Source organism: Pezoporus wallicus, unplaced genomic scaffold, assembly GCF_028554395.1.
Source record: "Pezoporus wallicus isolate ANWC-B61680 ecotype Strahan unplaced genomic scaffold, APGP_CSIRO_Pwel_v1 contig_8226, whole genome shotgun sequence".
Classification (NCBI taxonomy): domain Eukaryota; kingdom Metazoa; phylum Chordata; class Aves; order Psittaciformes; family Psittacidae; genus Pezoporus; species Pezoporus wallicus.
This window is the reverse complement of record NW_026635187.1, coordinates 1,203,488-1,224,021: the sequence shown is the minus strand read 5'-3', so window position 1 is coordinate 1,224,021 and position 20,534 is coordinate 1,203,488. Positions and strand designations below refer to the sequence as shown.

The window sequence follows — 20,534 nt, the reverse complement described above, 5'->3', positions numbered from 1 at the left end:
TTCAGGTTGGGAAAGTGGGATGGAATGGGAAGCAGATCAGTGTCGCGGTGCTGGTGAGGATCGGCCATGAGTGCTACTGTGCTCCTCTGCTCCCCTGGATGAGGTGCTGGCGGAGACGAGGGCTGGTAGCTGTGGGACAGGTCCTACTCCATCACAGCATCATCTGCCAGCCTCAGCCACTGCTCCCCCGGTCACATGCAATGCATTTAGTGAAGCCATCACGCTGTCACCAAAGGTGTGACCTGTCTGTCAGGGAAGGTGGCTCCTGCTCCATCCCAGGGGAGCAGAAGCCCTGGATTTGCTCCACATGATGACCTCCTCCTGTGGTTGGGTTCTGCTGTTTTTCCTTTGAGGCCAGTGATTTCTGCACCTCCAGGAGAGCAGAGCAAAGCGGCTTAGAAAAGCAAATGGAAGTCCTGTGGGACGCAGCTGCAGAGGAAGCTGTTCTGTTTGTCAGCCTCTGCTCATTTGTGGAACCCTCGAGAAAGTTCCTTCAGCAGTGTCTATCTCAGGGTGCTGCCAGTCAGAGATGAGTAAAGTGCATCCTGCAGGCCCCAGTAGGATGCTTGGAAAGGAGAATCACAACCACACTATGTGGACAAACCAGCTCCTCATGATACTGAGGAGTGGCAATGCCTCATCCCTTGCGATGGCAACATCCATCATGGCCTGTGGAAGCACATGAAGAAGCATCTGACCCACCTGAGCTGGAAGGACCCTGCTGGAGGTACCTGGAGGCTATGGTGGACCTCAGGGTGACATCGGCTTGTTGCTGCCCTTCTCCAGAGGAAGGCAAAGCTGGCAGTGGGAGACGCTGGGAAGGTCATGGGCAGCCACCTGAAAGAAGCTTCTGATGCTCCACCCAGTAGGGTCCAGTGTGGGCCTCCCAGTTCAACAGGGATAAGAAGCTGGAAGGGCTGGAGGAGGACAACCAGCATGGACATGGAGCTGGCACACATTGAGGATGCTGGATATGCGGGATGAGGGGCTCCTCATCCTGCCCTAGGGCTGGTCTTTGCAGCCCCAGCAGGACCCTGCCTCCCTGCCTCTACCTGCTGTGAGTCCATCCATCTCCCACTGCATCCGGCTCAGGACCAGGCTGAGCACCCCAGCGAGGCCGGGTGCTGCCCAGCACGTCCCTGCCCTCGGGGCAGCTGGAGCACAGAGAGACAGCACCTGGCTATGGAAGAAATACACTTTTATTGGGAAGCGCTCTGCAGAGATGCCAGGCTCTGTCGTACCGAATGAACCCTCCAACGCCGCTGGGTGGGAGGGAGAGCCCAAAGGACATTGGGTCTGGCCATAACCAGGGCGCTCCTCCAGTCCAGAAGCAACCCCAGGGCTGGAGGGGAGGGTGGCATCGGTCGAAACCAGCTCGACCCCACGCCGGGCACGGCACAGCTGCGGCAGCACCAGCAATGGAGCCGTGCCTGGAGCCCAGGGTGCCAGGGCAGGGGCTCGGTGCCAGTGATGGGTGCGGAGACCCCGCACCCGGCTGCACCCCAAGCATGGGGTGTGGGAAGCGAGCGTCTCCGTTACTGCAGAATACACTGTGGGTACAAGCGCTGCTTATGCGATCAATAATACTGCTACAAAAAGGGGGGGATGCCAAGCACGGACCCCCCCGGGGCTGGTGGCCAGGCCAACTCCCTGCAGTCCTGGCAGGGAGCAGGCAGCGGGGCATGGATGGGGAGGACCAGGTCCTGGAGCAGGGGAGACTAAAGGAGAGAGGGGGATGAGAGAGATGGAGAGAAGGGGAATTGCAGGCTCAGGACTGCTCCCGTGCCCCCTGCCCAGCCCAGGCTCCCATGCCCACCGGCCGTGCTGGCAAACGTCCTTCCTCTGGCACGGGGCCGGCTGGCGGGGGCTGGTGCCCAGCTCCCGGTCACTGCACGGCCTGAGCGGGCGCGGCAGCGGCTCTGGGCGGCTCCAGGCTGGCTTCTCGGCTCTTCTTCCGGGGGGGCTTTTTGATGGGGGTTTTCTTGGCCGCCTGCTCGCCGGGGGGAGCCGGGTCCTGGCTGCTGCCGGTGCTCGGCTTCTCCACCCATTTGTGCTCCCCGGCCACCGGCTCGGCCACCCCGGGGATCAGTTTCTGCAGGGGGGGAGAAGTGGGCAGCAGGGGCTTGCTGGTCTTCTGGCCGCTGGCGGCCGCTGAGCGCTTGGCTTTCTGTGGAGGAGTGGGCTTCTCCCGCTGCACTCCCACTCCGTTTGCCCGGGCGCCTCCGTCCCCCTTGCTGAGGCTCTGAGTCTTTTCCTTCAGCTGGGCAGCCAGCTCGGAGGCCAGCTGGGGATGGAGGGGCTCGGAGCGGGGTTTGCCAGCGCCGGGGCTGCGCGGAGCATCCCTGGTGTCCCCAGCCCGCCGCTCTGGCTGGAAGGCGCCCATCTTCCGGAAGGCGTTCTGCACAGCCCCATTGATGCTCTCTGTGGGCTCTGAGCTGGCTTTGCTCCTCTGCTTGGGCTTGGAGGGTGACTGGGGCTCCCCGGGCAGGCTGGCTTTGCCCTCAGGGACACCAGGCTCCTTTGGTTGCTTCTGTGCTTTCTCCTTGCCCCGCGCGCTGCCCCTCTCCTCTGCCCTGCCCTGCACGCCGGCCGATGTCTCGCTCGGGCTCCTCTTCCTCTTGTCCAAGCCCTGTCCTTGCTCGGGGCTGTCGGACCGGGCAGCCGCTCGCTCTGGGGACCGGCTGGACACCGGGAGCGAGTTGGATTGGCTGGAGCTGTACCTGCCGTGGATCCAGGAGACTTTGGGCTTTGTGGCTGGGTCTGGGGGACGGGGCTTGGTCCGTTCTGGGGACGGCGGCTTCCCGGGGCCGCGTGGCTCTGCGGTGCCATCCTCCTCCTCCTTGGACTGCTTGGAGAGACGGGCAACCCGGGCATAGAGCGCGGCACCGGCCGAGCCCGAGCCGCAGGACGAGCGCTCGCTGTCCGAGGACTTGAGCAGGGGCGTTTCGCTGCTGTCGGCCGGGAAGGCTCGGACCGAGCCCGTCTCCTTCAGGAAGGTGTATTCACCTGCTTCCTCCCCGCCGGCCGGGGCCGCCAACTTGTCCCCGGGGCTGGCGGGTGTCCCCCGGTCCCTGCTGTCACCCACACTCTCTGCAGGAAGAGAGCACGGGGAGCGTCAGGAGGGGCTGTGCCCGGGGAGGGGAAGGTCTGAGATGCTCCTGCAGCACGATGGGACAGCATCCCCCTCGGTGTCCCACACCCTGGTGTTGTCCCCAGCTCCCTCCTCCCAGTCACAAGAAAGCTCTTAAAGCGACCCCAGAGGAGGGAGCTGTGAAACCAAATGGGAAGGAACATTGTTCCCTGCATCCCTTCTCAGGGGATGGGGAGCCAGGGTAATAGTCCCCACCACCCAAGGGTGCTGGCTCTCCACTGAGCAGGAGATGGCCCCTGGAGATAGCCCTGAGGAGCCCTGGGGAAGCACTGTTCCCTGCTCACCTTCGTGGGGGACGCAGTACACCGGCCCCTCATCCGTGGTGTCGAAGGAGGAGAAGGAACCACGGGATGACCAGGACGGGGAAGGCTGCTCCACCACAGAGGGTGGCTCAATGAAGCTGCAGTTCAGGGTGTTCTCCAGGTCGTGGTGGGCAACTGCAAGGGCAAAGAAGTGCTGTCAGTGCCAGGACTGCTGGACACCTCAGCCCAGTCAGGAGGGTGGTCATAGAATCACAGGACCATGGCAGCACCCAGCTCGGTGGAGGGGACCGACCCACTCCGAGACTTAGGCAGCTCCAGATGCTCTGGTAACCAAGAAGCCACCAGCATCCTGGCTTGTATCAGCACCGGTGTGGCAGCAGGGCCAGGGCAGTGATTGCCCCCCTTCATTGGGCACTGGTGAGGCCACACCTCAAATCCTGTGTCAGCTCTGGGCCCCTTTGGGGTTGACAATTACCCCCAGGTATTTGTCACCTCTGCCCACACATCCCAACACCTAAGGCATGCTGCAGTTTCCTGCTTGGACTGAGGGGTTCTTGCACATCCCTGCTTTACAATAAAATAACTCAGTGTCATTGGGATGTCCTCCTTTCCCAGCACATTGATTCTTTATTAGGACTGCATTAAAACGAGGGCAACGATGCCCACCTGCCCTTGCCCAGTTTGTCTTCTTGGAGAAAGGAAAGAAAACCCCAATACAGCAGTATTTCAAGAGCAAACAGCTGCAGAGGGGAGGTGGCAGTTCCAATATGGCTTTCCTTTAAAACAAACCAAAAAGGGAAAATTAAAAGCAGCTGGCTGGAAGTAGATGAAGGGAGACGCTTCCTGAGAGGAGGCGTGATGAGCGCCTGGGACCCACGGCCACAGGGGACCTCAGTGAGACCCAGGATACGGCTAGAAGATACAAAGAGGATGTGCAGCACACCCAGAGGGGGCTGGGAGCTCCTGCGTGGTCCCTTGGGATTTACCTCCCCTGGCTGATATACACCCCTGGCTGATGGGGCTGGGAGAAACATGGATGCTTCTCACCAGTCCCCTCCTGCCACTGATCCCCAAAATCTCCCAGGGCCACAGCATGAAGGTGCCAACCTCAGCCCTGCCTGCACAGTGGCCCAAACCTTGGCAGTGCAGCCACAAGGGTCAGCCCAAGCTGTGGCCCTGCTGGCTGCCAGCTCGGTGCGATCCCCAGGGAGATGCTGTGGACCCAAAGCTGATGCCAAGGCTGGGAAGAAGCTTCCCAGGGGGACACCTGGGGCTCCTGATGAGCTTCAGGAAGACCTGGTATCCCACCTGGGAAGGTTCTACCATGCTCACAGGCTTGTGTTCACTGTTATTGACCATGATCATGTTTGAGCCCAGAGGGAAAATCCACCCAGTGACAGCAAACACACAGCTGGGGCAGCAGCTCTGCAAGAACATGAGTAGATCCAGAGCAACCATATGCAGGGCATCCATGGCTTCAGGCAGCACTGGTTTACCCATGACATCCCCACAGGGTCCTGAGCACCTCCAGCTCTGACCTGGCCTTTGGGATGAGGCATTTCAGCATCCCTGGACCCTCCTGCTGGGGCAGGACCAACATGGCAGCAGGCTACTGTGTTGTGGCCCGTGGCTTCCAGGTGGAGCTGTGTGCTGACCTGGCACGGCGGTCACTGGCATCATCGGGATGAAGCTACTCCAGGCACTCAGCAGCTCCCCTTTGCCCGGGGGGTGCCCAGACCCAGCAGGGGCTGGAGGTGTCACTGCACCATGCACTATTGCTGCCAAAACTCACTGGCTCCAGCGCGCGGGCTGACGCGATGAACACAAGGCAAGCCCTGACCAAAGCCTGTTCCCTTTTCCTAACAACCCCCAGCCTCCTCACCAGGCTCTGGGAATAGCCACAGCCCTGCCAGGACACGAGGCCATCCCGAGCATCCCTCTGGCACCGTCCTCACCCCTTCCCGGGCCCGCTGCCATCCTGTTTACACAGAGAAGCTGGATGGGCTCCAGCTGCCTCTGGGCTGACGCAGGGAAGGTGCAGGCAGCCCCCCTTGAGCTCCCCCTGCCCAGGCACCCTCTGTCCTTCCCGAGCCCTGCCCGGCCCCTTCCACAAACACGGCCTCTGTTATCCTTGCAGTAGGAATGTTTCTCCGGCCCCGACACACCCTGCTCCATGGCAGGGCTTTGCTGTGCCCCACACGGCAAGGAGGCTGTGATGAAGTTGATCAGGAACCGTGTGCTGGGATGGGGCCATGTCCCACCCTTAATGGGGGACTTGGCATCATGCTGAGCCACTGTCCAGTGGGAAAGGGAGCCACTGTCCTCCAGGAAAGGGAGGCTGAGCCCCACGGCAGTGCAGCACCCGCCGGTTTATTCAATGGGGTCCTCTTGGGGGCAGCGCATCCCTAGCTCCTCACGCTGGGATGAGCACAAGGAGGGTTTGGGGCAGGGGACGCTGTCCCCCAGCTCTAGGTCAGGCCCTTTGCACATGTGAGCATCTCCTGCAAGTGCTGTTTGTGCCCAGGCAGTGGGGGACCTCACCCAACGTCCCTGCCCTCCATCCTCACCTCTGCTACACGCAGAAGCAGGGTGAGCTCTGGCACCAGCTGGGACGCTCAGGCTCCACACAAAGCTTGGGCAGGGTTAGGTCAGGACCAAAAGGCCAAACGAGGCGATTCCCTGGTGCAACAGGGACATTTCCCCTACCTGGGGAATCTCAAATCCCCCCAGAGCAGCTCAGCAGAGCTCAGTTCACCAGGCAAAAGCAAAATGATACCATTGACATCCAGAAGCTGCAGAAAGGGCTCAGCACCTGTGAGCCATGCGCTCACACCAAGCACTTTGATGGAGCTGGGGACCTGCTTGTCCCCGTCCCTGCTGTGCTGTGCTCACTGCCTGGGCTGGGAGCTGCGAGTCCTGCTCTGTCCTGTGAGGGGTCAGCCCCTGGGCTGTGGCTCTGTGCCCCTCCCCAGATGGCAGCACCTTACCCACGACCTTGGGCAGCTTCTGGCGCCGCAGTGGGATGCGCGGGAGCTTCATGCCGATGCGGCTGAACCGCCCGCACAAGCGTCTCGGTGGCTTCTTGGCTGCTGCCGGGTCCTGGCCGGAGCTGCAAGAGAAGGTGACAGCCCCATCAGAGAGGCACCAGCAGTCACCCTGTGGTGGGGACAGCATTCATGGGGTGATGGAGAGAGTCAAGGCTTCAGGGGCCTGCAGAGACAAAGGGCGTCAGGGGAAAATACTGGGGCAGGTGAAAGGGGGTTTGGAGACCTGCCGAGGGTGCTGCCAGTGCGGCACCGGCTCACACCACACCGGGCTGCAGAGCAGTGCCGGGGGTGGTGGCAAGGCCGGAGCCGGCCACGGCTGTTGGCAGTCCAAAGCACTGGGAACGCCCAGCCAAGACCCCAGAACAAATACGTGGCTTCTCTTTATTTGCTCTCTGGTTTTGAGGCTTTTTCAGGCAGTTGTGCCCATCACTTGGGATGCTCCACAAGGCAGTGCCGTGGGGGTGGCACTTGGGGTGACCTGGCTTCTGGGGGACACTGCAGAGATCCAGGCACCATGGGAGAGAGGGAACTCATCTCCCCTCTCCCTGTCCAACACCTCACCACAGGGTGTTGCGCTGGTGCTTTTCTCTGTGGGTAATTGCCTGCAGCTCCCAGGGCTTCTGAGCCAGATGTGCAGGACAGGGCTGAGCTGGCATGGCTGCAACAGGAGCTTCTGGAAAATCCCAGAGCAGCGGCTGCCAGCATGAGAGAAGGGATTCACCATGGCTGGAGGAACTCCCACAGCCTGGCCCATGCTGAGCAGCACAAGCCTTTCCCTCCGCAATGGGGATGTCACCTGGCACTGCCAACATGCTGCCAGCATCAGCATCCCAGCCCGGCAGTGCTGCAGCCGATTGCCCTCCTCCAGGACTCATGCTATAGCCCAGGGGATTGTTCTTGGGGGTCTTGGTCACATCCTGATGCCCTCACTGTGTTTTAGGGTTCCTTTCGCTCCATCCTCCCAGATACTGGAGAGGACCTCTGTGAAGTGGTGGCCCATGAGAGGGAAACAGTCAGGGAAGAGGCTCACCCCGAGTCCCTCCATCACCTGCTGCTTGGGTGCTGCCCTGAGGATGTAGCAGGACCAGCTCATACCCCTGGGATGTGCAGAACACACAGTGCTGCTCTGTCTCAGTTTCCCTGCAGCACCGCTGTCTCAGTGCGGTCCCTGCATCCCCATCCTGGTCCCAGCCATGCACTGGTCACCAATGTCCCCAGCCACCCCCTTTCCTGCTCAGGCTTTGTGTCAGAGCCCGGCGGGAGCCCGCCTGGCCCTGGTACTCACCCACAGGCTTCGTCCTTCTTGCGGCAGATGCAACAGCAGCAGAGCAGGGAGAGCAGGAGGATGAGCAGTAGTGCCAGGAGCGCCCCGGCACCGATCACCCCCATCCGCTGGTTGGCCTCTGCAAAACAGAATAGGTGGCTCAGCCCCATCCAGCCCCGTGCACCCCCAGTGCCCATTCTGTGCCCATCCCGGCTCTCACCCATGTGGCAGGCGCCTGTCAGCGGGTTGCAGGCACCGTCGTGGCACCTGCAGGCTTCAGCGCAGTTGGCTCCATAGCGGCCGGGCGGGCACGTGAGGTTACAGCTGGGAGGAAACAGTGATCATGAGCCAGGCTGGACAAGACCTTCAAGATCACCCAGTCCAACTGCTCCCAGCACTGCCGAGGCCACCACTAACCCATGGCACTGAGGGCCTTGGCTACACGGTGCAGCGGATTCAGGGATGCTGGTGGCACTGCTGGGCACTGAACCCTCCAGCAGCTGTTCACCACCAGCAGCGTCCCAGCCGGAGCGGCTGCAGCCGTAAGGAGCCAGTGGGCCCTGGCCCAAACCCGCTCCCCTGGGAATGTCCCGGCCCTCGGCACCGTGCCTGGAGGCGGATCAGCCCATTTCATACTCCAACAACTCGCAAAGCCCAGCCTCGTGCCTGCCAGGCGCTGGGTGACGACTGGGCGCACACCGAGCCCGCGGCTGCTCCGGCGGCTGGGAGCAGGGACGGTGCCCTGACAAAACTGCTCATCCCACCACCAGACCTGCATTTCCTCACAACCTGGGAGAGCACAGGGCAGAATTTGCTTTCCTGTCACCTCTGGTCTTGACACCTCTGGGAATGACGTGGAGGAGATACACAACTCTCTGCACACCACAGGTACTTTAGTATCCTCCCAATGCAGAGCTGAGAGAACCCCCTGCACAGGGAGGACATCGTTCTGCCTTCCTTCCAGAAATCATCCCTTTTTAGCAAAATTATACACTGACAAATGCATGAGTTTGCACATAGTCACAGGGAGCAGCCTGAGCCTGGAGTGCACCCATACAGCACAGCTCAGCCCACAGCTACAGCGCTGCTGGGGATGCTGCTGGGGCTGTGGCTGCATCCTGAGCACCCTGGTCCCCACACTCCTGGTGCTGTGCCGGGGTCTCAGAAGTCTAATCCATGTGCTGCTGTCTGGCACTCCGCTGAAAGCAGCACCAAGCACCCAGCTCCCTCCACCCCTGCTGCCAAAGGCGGACACGATGCCCTGGCCTGAGCTGCTGCCAGTGCCCATCTGGCTCTTTTAGCAGCATGAGGGGCTGGTGAAGCCCCCCAAACCCCACCCAAAATCCAAACACTCCTTGTTTATATGTCCTGAGCGAAAAACTGGCATGGGAAGGACACCAGCTCCGAATCTCTCTTCTGCCATCGCCCCTGCAGTTAATGATGGGAAAATCCAAGCAACACCGGCACTGTGGGAGCTGTCTGCATGCCCCAGGCATAAGGAAATGCTTTTCTGCCTTTCCACACAGTCCCACACTGGACAAAACCACCAGGGAATGCAAGCAGGATATCCAATGTCCCTGTGCCCTCTCCTTGGGCAGGCGGAGGGCTGGGGGGCTCTTCCCAGGGATGTGGAAGACTCCGACCAGAGCTGTAGCTTGCAGCAGGAGCACCCTGTGGATGCCATGTGTGTGAGGCTTTTTGCTATTCTGGGATGTGGTTTTCTCTCTCTTTTCGGCTAGAAATTCCACCCTGGACTTAAAATCCCCCAAGAAACCACTGTTTTGTCGACAGCATTTGTTTTTGCCAAATAGACATTTCCTACAGCAAAATCCTTCTCCTGCTAAGGGCTTCACGAGCGCGTCCTTTCGCCCCCTTCCAAAATTCATCTTTATTATTGCCCACGAGTGCTTCCACCACAGGAAACCTCTTGTCTGGGAACCTCCTTGGGCAGGAGGAGGGCTGGGGGCTCTTCCCAGGGGTGAGGAAGACCCCGGCCAGAGGGTCCACACTCCAGGAGCCCTGGAGTGCACCCCAAGCACGCCCACTGTGCCTCACTTACTAGGTGCCATGGGAGCCGGGGTGGCAGAGGCAGCGGCCTGTCTCAAAGTGGCACTGGCCATTGACGCAGTCACTGCAGACAAAGGCGCAGTTATCCCCGTATGTCCCGTTCCGGCACTTCGTTTCACACCTGAAATGGGAGGGATGAGGGCAGGCGATGGAGCATCCATGGATCCTGGGGAATGCTGGCATCCATCCCCACAACCCTCCTGCCTGCAGGCAGGGAGATGGGCTGTGTGTTATCATCCCTGTTTGGGTGCTTCAAAGCCCTGGAACTAATCCCGGGCACAACAGCCTGCGGGAATGCATCTGAGCTTGAGAGCTGAGCCCTGCCACGAGCACCCAGCACTGCATAGGGGCATAGGCAGGGGTCTCACAGGCTCCCTTCAGTCTCGTGGCTGTGTCAGTGGGCTCAGCCTACCCCTGCCCTCCCCTTCTGGCTGCAGAAAGCCAGGCAGGGGGCAGGAGGGATGCTGGGCATCACCTGCCCGGTCCCGGCTGCAGCACTCACCGGTCTCCAATCCAGCCAGGGTTGCAGTGGGAGCACTTGCCGTTGATGTGGTTGCAGGTGTGACCATCCTTGCAGGGGGGGCAGAGCTTCTCACAGCCCTCTCCATAGAAGCCGGGAGAGCAGGGCTGGTCGCACTTGGTGCCATTCCAGCCCGCCTCGCAGGTCAGGCAGCGCCCATCCGCCACGGTGCACGGCTGCAGGCTCTTGCACTGCCCGCACCTGCAACGGCAACTTCCCTTTGTTCAACATCTCCCTTCCCTCACCTTTCTCAGCCTCTTACTTCAGCGAAGTGGGGGCTTTGAGAACAGAGAACAGAAAATATGGCTCTAACTATTAATAATCTACCCTTACTATCTCGTTTTCTGGAATTGCATTCAGAAGTTTGTGCGAAATACCTCCTTCCCCTCCCCAGGAATGTCCTGAATTCACAGCCTAGGCATGACTGTGACTGAGGGGCAGCCCATCAGCCTGCACAGCATCCCTCAGTCCTCCTGCCGCCACCTCCCACAGAGTCCGGGGGTTCCAGGCACTCACCGCCTCCTGCAGCCCTGTCCATAGAATCCCGCAGGGCACGGCTCGCGGCAGTACTTCCCGCGGTATCCCGGCTCACACGTGCACGTTCCATCCACCTGGTTGCACTTGCCCTTGTAGCACTGGCAGTAGCGGTCGCAGCGGGGCCCGAACGTCCGCTCCCGGCACTGGCAGCGCCCCGTGAACTGCTCGCAGGGAGAGTTGTTGCAGGAGCACTGGTTGTTGCAGCCGCGGCCCCACCAGCCGGGCTGGCACAGGCAGTTCCCTGTCTGCTGGTCACACTGGGAGTTGTGGCTGCAGTAGCAGGAGCTGGAGCACTGCGGTCCCCACCAGTTGGGCTCGCAGGTGCACTTGCCTGTCTTCTGGTCACACTTGCCGTGCTTGCAGAGGCAGATGTTCTCGCACTTGGGACCCCAGCGGTTGGCATTGCAGGTGCACTGCCCCGTCACGTCCTCGCACTGCCCGTTGGGGTGGCAGCTGCACATCTCCTTGCAGTCGGGACCCCAGAACTGCCGGGGACACTCTGCGGGCAGAGCCATCAGCCCTGGCACTGCCTGCGGTAAACAACCCCTCCTCCAGGGGAGACCCCCGCTCCCAACGGGATGCTCAAGCACAGTGACCCCCATCCTCTAGTGCAGTGACCCCTCTTCTCTAGTGCAGTGACCCCCCCTCCTCTAGTGCAGTGACCCCCCCTCCTCTAGTGCAGTGACCCCCCTCCTCTAGTGCAGTGACCCCCCTCCTCTAGTGCGCTGGGTCTCAGAGGAGACCCCTCCAAAGGAATGATGCCCTGGCCACAAAGCCAGAGCAGAGCATCCACCTCTCGGAAGTCACTCCGGGATGAGCTAACCCCCAGTGAACCCCACCAAGGACACCTCATGCCATGCTGGTACTCACTGGTGTCACAGTTGGCGCCAAAGTAGCCATGGCGGCAGCGGCACTCGCCGGGCCGGACACACACCTCATTCTCCTTGCAGGTGAAGTTCCCCTCGCACACAGCTGGATGGATGGACAGGTATCAGGAGGCAGCACGATGCCACTGGACCCATCCCCGTTCCCAAACACACCCCGGCCCCACAGGTGCTGTGGCACAGTGACCGTCCTGGCAAGCAGCCGGGCAGGCTGGATGGGACCCTCGCCAAGAAAAGGCCACCAGCCTCCTGCCACTCCATTCAGCTCCATCCCCGCAGCAGCCTCCTGCCACCCAGCCCAATCCATCCCTGTCCGTGTCTGCACCCACCAGCGGCTCAGATCCATGTCACCAGCAGAAACACCCCTGTGCCGGGACTGCTTGTGGGCACCGAAGGAGAACAGGGACATGGGTTGGGGGTGTCATAGGCAGTCCCCTGTCCCCTCCACTCATTACAGACACGGTGGTGTCACTGCCACCCCACCACTGCCTCTCCTGCTGGGCCAGCAGCCCCCCTGCTGTGAGGGATCCCTGTGCTGGGGCAGGAGCAGGATGTGGACAGGCAGCATGATGGCGCAGGCTGGCACAGGCAGGTCCTGCACGGCCCTAGATGAGCCACCTTAGGAGCCACACGGGAGAGCAGACCACCCATCCCATTCACCTTACCTGGGAGCTGTTAGACCTACGGTGATGGATACTATAGAACCCCCTAAAATAGACAGATTACACAGGTTAGGAGCAGTGAGTCTAAGGGTTAGAGCAGGTTGGGGGGGCAAGGAGATGGGGAAAGCTTGCTGGTGGGACCGTCCTCCCCCCAGTGTCCTGGCAGACCCTGTTCTCCCTCATGCCGAATGGACCATGCCCTGTTCCTGGTGTGCAGGCATCCAACGCATGCAGCGAGCGGTTACAAGGGCTCATGCACGGTGGGTTAGTTGGTTACATGTCCTGGCTGCTGGCTGCACACTGCTGGTGCCCCAGGCTGCTGCCCTGAGCTCCTTCATCTCTCCTGGGGCAAGGGGAGTCCTGTGGCCAGGCGAGGCTGTGGGGGATAGCTCAGGAACCCCGGAGCAGCCCCACGCCTGTGGATCAGCGCAGAGGATCAGAGCTCCAGGGCCTCACGCTCAGCATCCGTGCCCCTGCAAGAACTGCAACGCCTGGCGTGGCCCTGGCTGGGGCTGCCCCAGCAGCCTCTCCCCACTGGGGCCATGATGGACACGTGCCTGGTCTTGGCGGCTCTGCCTTGGCTCCTCACACTGCTGTGGGAAGTCTCTGGGTCCCATCCCTGCAGCTGCACCTTCCCCGTCCCCACGCTTCACCCTGGGGAACCCTGGCTGACCCTTGGGTCCCAAAGCAGCACCCCCAGAGCTGGCCAGCATGGAGAGAAACCTGCCAGCCTGGGAGTGGGGGTGATGCTCCACATGGAGGAGCCATCTGGTGCCCGGTGCACCCCAGGGTGTCACTGTGGGTTCAGGGGATACCCCAGCACCCCAGCACTGGGGCTGAGCACCCATTCCATCCACACACTGATGGCTTCAAGTACCACAGGGAGGCAGGACAGGCCCCAGCATCCCCAGGGAGCCTGGCTGCAGGCAGAGGTCCCCGGACAGGAGGTCCCGCTGTGGGGCACATCAGGGTGGCCCCTGACAACAGTGAGGCCAGGAGGGCTTATCAAAGGATGGGCAGAAGAGCAGCGTCCAACACAGGGAGACACCAGTGCTTACCTATTAAACACTCGCTTCCTTGTTGCCTCCATCCTGGGCAGCACATGAGCACCGCGGAGCTACAGAGGGCAAGAAAAAGCACCATGACTGGTTATGACCCTCAGAAAGCCCTAGTCTTTCCCAAAACTCCATGGAGAACACTGGTGCCATGATGGTGAGTGGTCTCACTCCTGGACAGTTGAAGCCTGGTCCCATGGGACAAGGAATGCTGCTGGCTGCTCCTCACAACGCAGAGCTGCTGGGGGCTCCCATGGGCACCGGATTCAGCCAGGAGTGAGGCCAGGACCAGATCCTCTTTGAGCCAGGAGTGGTGAAACAAGGAAAGGTGTGTTTGGAACCGTTATTGACAAAAGAAATCCCCCAAACCCCTAAAAGCTGGGAAAAGAACATCTCAAGCACAGCCCCTGGGGCATATCCCCCACATAGAAGCTGTGTGATGCCAACTGCATGTGGCTGGGATGTATCCCTGAGCCCCTGAGTGCCCAGGAGTGCCACCACCTCCAGGGAGCACCATGTATAAGACCACCACCCAAAGCATTTTTAGCACAAGCCTGACCCTGGCCAGCACCAGGATGGGGTCTCCCAGCCCCTCTGAGGCTCAGCCAGATGCTCAGGTCCTTACTGGAATGGGACGCCTGGGGACACCTCACCCACGCTTGTTCAATGACCCCCCGAGTGACAGGCTGGGGGATCCCAACACTGCAACCCAGGTGCAGGGAACACACTCCCTGTTCCGGGACACTGCAGGAAACCCCCTCATCCCTGGGGGGACCTGCTCATTCCTGCAGGGACCCTGCTCATCCCTGGTGGTACCATACTGCCTGGTCCCGGCCAGCCCCGGGACCAATGCTGAGAGCTATAAAGGACTCAAGTGGGTGCTGCAGTCAATCCAGGGCCACTCATTCTGCGGCGCAGCCTGGAATGCGCTTTGCTCTTTCTCTTTTTTTTTTTTCCCTCCTTTTCCTCTTTATAAGTAACAAATGCAGAAGAGGAGGAGACAGTGAGGAAGTATCCGCTCAAACCCAGCGCAGTCACAGGACGGTGTCTGGCTGCCAGACAGCCTTGTCCTGGGGCCGGGGAGGGAGCGAGGGAGCTGCCAGCAGCCCCCAGCCCAGCACCGGTACTGGGGGCACTGGAGGCAGGTCCCAGCGCCCGCCCGGCCCCACCAGGAGCAGCGTGTCCCCTGCTCACAGCGGATGCGGAAAAGTTGGAAAAGAGGCAGAAAAGAACCACAAAAATGATTCAAGGCCTGGAAAGAATGCCTCGCAGACGGAGCCCAAAATAGCTCCATCCTTCAGCCGCCGAAGCGGCTGCAAGATGCTGCGATGGCAGCCGGAGAAACCCCCCGTGCGGGGACCGCGGGGCTCAAGTGAGGGGGCTCTGCCCTGGGCAAGCACACAAGGGGATGCAGGGTGTTAAGGGCAAAGGGCGGTCAACCACCAAACCACCTCCCCAGAGACCGGGTGGGCTGGAGGCAAGGTTCTTCTCTGCACGAGGCTTCAGGCTGCCCTCCCCTAAGCGCCTGCCGTGCAGGGGTGCAGCCGGAGGGGTCCGTGGTGTCCTGACCCTCTCCAAGCAGTCACTGTCCCACCTGGCCCTGCTTTTATTGTTCCCCCCTTTGGAAATTCAGCATTTGGTGGTTTTTTGATGAAACCACAGCAGGTTTGCAAGGGGAAACCCTTCTGCCTGGGAAACCTCCTCCCTCAAAACAGCTTGGCTTGGCTGCCAAAATGGGCATTACAGGGGAGGCACCAAAAAGCATCACCTGTGGTGAAAGCCCCGTGGTTGACGGTGGGGAGATGCTGAAACAGTGGCAGGAGGGAGAAACCCCTCCCCGGCCGTGAGCTGGAGGAGGTGAGCAGCACCGTGACCACCACCAGCCCACCCACAGCACTGGGATTGTGTTTACCTTGTGGCTGACAGCTAATCCCTGCTTCCCCATGCCTGCTGCTGGCATCCAGCACCCCTCTGCTCAGCAGAGGCAGCTGGGATTCAGCAGGGGGTCACTGGTGCTCCCAGTGTGGCACACGGACTGGTCCCTGAGTACAGCCACCCCCAGGTAGGGGTGGTGCTGGCTGCAGCATGACCCACGGGACATGGATCTAAACCACGTCTTGTGGTCTCAGCTCCTGCAAAGAGGGCTTGCTCCATACATCCCATGACCACTGGGACTCGGGTAAATGGGAGATCTGTTTAAAAGGTCGCTCGCTCCCCACAGGGACCTGCCACTGCAGACATGCTGGGTGCAAATGCATCTTCTATTCCCTCTTCTCCAAAGCACTTCAGACGCTGGGAAAAGAAGAAAGAAAAGCTGCCCCTAAGACCTGTCCAGGATGTGGGAGCTCTGCTGATGTGGAAGGAAGAAGCAGGGATGTGGGGGCAACCAGGGCCTTGACCTGCAGGGACAATCGCTCAATGCCCAGCACATGGCCACATCCTGCTTGTGCTGAGCACCAGCAGCACCTCCATGGATGCTCTGGGGGCTTCTATGGAGACAAAATATTTTTCCTGTGGGTGAATTGCTCCCTGAAGCACATCCCCTTCACCCACAGCTATGGAGGGGGCTCCTGAGGCTGGAGGGACAGCTCGAGACAGCCCCCCCTCCCAAAAACAGTGAGGAGTGGGCTCACATCCCCAGAGCAGAGGATAGACCCTGGGGCTCGGGTGGGAGCCACTGCTGTGGTCTCATGTCAGATGGTCCCATGTGAGACCTCCTGCTCTCAGCTCGTGAGCACGCAGCGTGTCCCCACAGCCCACAGCACTGCTGTCCCCTCCCCAGCCCTGTGGCCATCCTGAGTGCTCCCCACCCCACTGTTTCTCCCAAGGATCACCGTGGCACTGAGCTCCTTCTTTCTCCATATCACCCATCACTTGGTGTCACACAGCTCCCCCCATGTGGCACAGAGGGACCACGGGGTCCCAGCCAGCAACATCCCCCCTGGATGATGCCAGCTCCAGGTCCCCGGCCCAACCTCAACCCTGGGGTGCAAGGCAGAGATTCCCTGGAGCAGGATCGTGGAAACTCTTCAGCCAGAGAAAGAAAAGTTTAAAAGCAATGCTCACCAAAAGAAAGTGTTGGTGAGAGCAGGATGGGGACAAAGCAGTGCCCAGGCACTGGCCTGCACCCCAAACACCAGCGTCGGAGAGTAGCACCCCAGCTTGTAACTTGGTTCTAAAAGAACTTCAAAATTAGGAAAGAAAACTTTAACACCAAATTGTCCCCACACATCCCTTTTCTTCTGCCCCACATAGTTCCTTGGGTTGTTGCTCACTAGCCAGGTCTCAGGAGGTCACAGAAGGAGCTGAAGCAGAATCCTGCCCTCAAGCCCCCCAAAACTGACGACTGGCATCCTCAAGGGATGGAGGTGCCTGGCAGAGCATCACAACCACAGATCCAACCAGCAGCTTCACCCAGCTTGGGTGGGGGACACTGGGACCTGTCCCAAAGCCCCAGGGCCAGGGAAGGACCCACAGCACCCCAGTTCTTGGGGCCACTAAGGTGTGTTTGGATGGTGACACATGGAGCATCCTCCATGCCAAGAAGAACATCTCAGGGGCTGCCCCCTACCCACCTTGTCTGGCACCCAGGCTGCCTGCAGGCCCCATGGGAGGATGGACATCACCCCCTGCATCCTGTCTGCTTGTTGGCGAACACCTAGTGTCCAAGCCCCGCAGCACTGGGTGCAGCATCCCTCCAGCAGGAATGGTGCAAAGGGAAGCACTCAGACATCCCATCCTCAGCACGTGGGGCTGGATGCTGGGAACGGGACAGGGTAGGGGGGACTCTGCGTCACATTCCCGCTGCCACCCCAGGACATGGTGGCAGTTTTGCTTGGACAGATGATGGGCAGCAAGGAGGAACCGCTTCCCACTTCCCACATCCCACATCCACAGCAGCCACCGCTCCGGCTCCTGAAATGCCTCCTTAGGAAACTCAGGCTGTAACTTGAGGAGGGGGCACCAGCCCCTGCGGCCCTGCTGAATGGAGCCATTATGTGGCCCCTCTCGCTCTCAGCACATGTTTTCCTTGTGGACTCATCTGACCTCACAGGCGAGATGTAAAGGTGCATTTATGGCCTGGGCCCCCCAGCAAGGGCAGGGGCTGGAGCTCTCCCAGCCAGGAGGCAGTGTCTGTGGGCACTCTCCCCCCTTGACTGGGGCCAGCCTGGCCAGCACCAAGCCCCAGCGCTGCAGAGAAGCTTGGCCCGAGGCGATGCTCTGCAGTGACCTGTGGTAGAGGCAGAGCTCAGGGAGTGGGGACAAGGCAGTGCCAGCTCCCAGGGCTCTGTCACCACCCCGATCAGGCAGGCAGGATGTGACCCCCGGGGGCAGCCAGGTAGTACCAGCACTCACTTGTTGAAGCCAAACCCGAGACTGCTGCAACTGCCAAGTCCACCATCTCGAGCAGCCCTGGGCAGCTCCACCAGCATACCCAAAGCATCCTGCATCCTGCTCGGCCATGGGACTGGCTGCGGGGGGTGCAGGACCGGCCTCCCCCCAAGTGCAATCCGATGCCTGGAGGCACCCAGGATCGGCTCCCCACAGCAGAACCGGCCCCAGGGATGCAGGATTGGTCCCCCACAGCACGACTCGATGATCACGAGGCACCAAAGGAAAGGTCCCCACAGCAGGATCGGCCCCGGGGGGGGGGGGGGGGGGGGGGGGGGGCAGAACCTGCCCCGGGGGCTGCAGGACCGGGTGTTCACAGCACTCCCGGCGGCCGCGAAGTGCGGGACTGTCCAGGAGCACTCAGAACCGGCTCCGCGCAGCAGGACTGCCCCAAAGGCGAGCAGGGCCGGCCCCGGTGTGCCCAGAGCCGGGTCCCCGCAGCTCTCCCGGCGGTCAGGACCGGACCCCCATCCCGGCCCCTCGCGGGCCGAGCTCCTCGGCCCTCCCCGGTACCCGGCTCCCCCCGGCTCAACTCCTCACAAGCTGGATTTCACCCTAGCAGGAGCCCAGCGGCGGGTCCGTGTGTGTGTGCGTCCCGCGTCCCCCCCTTCCCATCCCGCCGCACCCCGCGCCCCGGCCCCGCGGGGTCCCGTCCCGTCCCGTCCCGCCGCTCCTACCCTCCGGCCCTGCAGACGTTCCTGCCGCGGGGGCTCAGCTCCTGCGCGGCTCCGCGGCTCAGCACCACCAGCACCAGCACCAGCGGCAGCTCCGCGGCTCCGGCTCGGGCGCGGCGGGGCGGTCGCAGCCCGCGGGCCGCCATCACCATCGGAGCGGCGGGGCCCGGCCTGACCCGGCCCATCCCATACGGGGCGCTTCCCCCCCGCGCTTCGCTCCGCCGCCCCCCCCCCGGCTCCACCGTGCCCGGCGACCGCCCTGCCCTGGCCGCCGCTCGGCGGGCGGAAGCCGCAGTGCGAGCGCTCCGCAGCCGCTCCCCCCCGCCCCCCCGGCGGCGGCGGTGCCCGCATTGGTTCCCGTGACGGCAGGCCAGGCTCCGGGGGCCGCGCCCCCCACCGCGGGCAGCGCCGCCCCGACGGGCCCGGGGGTCCCCCGGGTGGGCAGCGCCGAGGAATGCGCGGAGGGAGCCCCGAGGGAAGGATGCGGGTCCTGGCTCCCGGCTCCCAGCTCAGCCCGGGGCTCCGGGGGCTCCTGGGGATCCCGTGACTCCGGCGTGAGGATGGTCCCGGGGTCCGGCAGCCCCTGGGATGTGGCAGCCCCAGAGGTGCAGCAGCGCCGGGATCCAGCCCACCCGGGGTTCCTGCAGCCCTGGGTGCCCGACTGCCCTGGGGTTGGGCTGTCTTAGGTAGCCAACAACCCCAGAGACCTTAGAGCAGCTCCAGTGCCTAAAGGGGCTGCAGGAAACCTGGAGAGGGACTTAGGGACAGGCCAAGGGGAATGGCTTTAACCTGCCAGAGGGGAGACTGAGCTGAGCTCTTAGGCAGAAGCTCTTCACTGTGAGGGTGCTGAGGCGCTGGCACAGGGTGCCCAGAGAAGCTGTGGCTGCCCCATGCCTGGCAGTGTTCAAGGCCAGGTTGGACACAGAGGGTTGGACACAGCAAGCTGCTCCAGTGGAAGGTGTCCCTGCCTGTGGGAGAGGTCTGGAGCTGAATGAGCTTTACAGTCCCTTCCAACCCAAACAAGGCTGGGATTCTGTGTTTCTATGTGCCCGGCTGTCCCAGGGTCCACCTCCTGGTGTCTGGCATCTCCATGCATCTAGCAGTGCTGGGCTCAGCCTGCTGGGAGCCACACAGGGACCTGGGGAATCCAAGTGGTACCCACAATAGTGGAACCAAAGGACCTTGACCCTGAACAGGGACAGAAGAGCTTCAGAACTAACCCACCATAAGGACACATCTGTGGAGCTGGGGGACACATGGGGCACCCCCAGCAGTCCCACAGCTCCAGCCTGGTCAGTGACCCTCCTCAGTCCAACAGTGCAGCAACATTGAAAGTGCCCCATGAGCATGGTTGATGTCCTCCATTCCACACCATCTGCAGGTCCTTCTGAAGGCCTCAGGCCTTTCGAGCTTGTGCACTTCAGCGTGGGGTGACCGGCGCTGGTGACTGGGTCAGTGCACCCAGATACAGAAAGGGCAGTTGCTGTTTTGTGGCTGAGCATGGATCAAGGCTGCTGGGAACATGGAGGTTGTGGGGTGGCAGGGCACCCAGTGGCACAGGTGAACAGGAGGTAGCCCCCAGCCTGTTCTTTAAGGCAGGGGAGTCTCACCTGGAGAAACAGCAGAAGAGGAGAACCTCTGGAGAGCCTGAACTCCCCGCCTTGGCTTAGGGGTGGCTCACCTGAACTGGAGGGCCTGAACTGCTGCCCTGGCTGCCTGGGAGGGGAGCCCAGAGCTGCCTGTGGTCCTGCAGAGCTCCGGCCAAGCCAAGATGCTCCTAGCTTGAGGCAGTGGCAGCCTCAGTGTGAACAGCCCCAGGAGCAGAGCTCAGGGTGGGGAGAGGCTCTCCTGTAGCTCCCATCCCCTTTCCGCAGCCTGGGGGATGTTCCAGGGCTCCTGGTCCCCTCCAAGCCCATTTCAGAACTCCACAGCTTCTCATTCCCAGGAAGTTTGGCCTCACTCAGTAGATCCTGTCTCTGGCTCCATTCCTCAAGCCCTGGCCAAAATGTGCAGCTGGA

The 20,534-nt window shown here is 61.6% G+C and overlaps 1 protein-coding gene across 1 annotated transcript; it reads right to left on the bottom strand.

Moving 5' to 3' along the window:
- Positions 1–1,181: 1,181 nt before the first annotated feature.
- Positions 1,182–19,774, bottom strand: SCARF2 (scavenger receptor class F member 2). Its single transcript, XM_057410674.1, has 12 exons — positions 19,741–19,774; positions 18,520–19,006; positions 13,454–13,512; positions 11,720–11,821; positions 10,829–11,348; positions 10,295–10,513; positions 9,785–9,913; positions 7,946–8,049; positions 7,747–7,864; positions 6,402–6,523; positions 3,436–3,588; positions 1,182–3,090 (listed from the first exon to the last, which is right to left on the bottom strand). The coding sequence occupies exons 1-12, from the start codon at positions 19,772–19,774 to the stop codon at positions 1,886–1,888; spliced, it is 3,252 nt and encodes a 1,083-aa protein (XP_057266657.1). The 3' UTR covers positions 1,182–1,885.
- Between the last annotated feature and the right edge of the window lie 760 nt (positions 19,775–20,534).

Coding starts and splice junctions, on each gene's coding strand:
- SCARF2 (XM_057410674.1), bottom strand. CDS start 19,774: ATGTGTCCCCCAGCTCCACAGATGTGTCCTTATG. Junction 9,914..10,294: donor CCTGGCTGGATTGGAGACCG/GTGAGTGCTGCA, acceptor CTCCCATTTCAG/GTGTGAAACGAAGTGCCGGA. Junction 6,524..7,746: donor AAGAAGGACGAAGCCTGTGG/GTGAGTACCAGG, acceptor CTTCTCTTGCAG/CTCCGGCCAGGACCCGGCAG.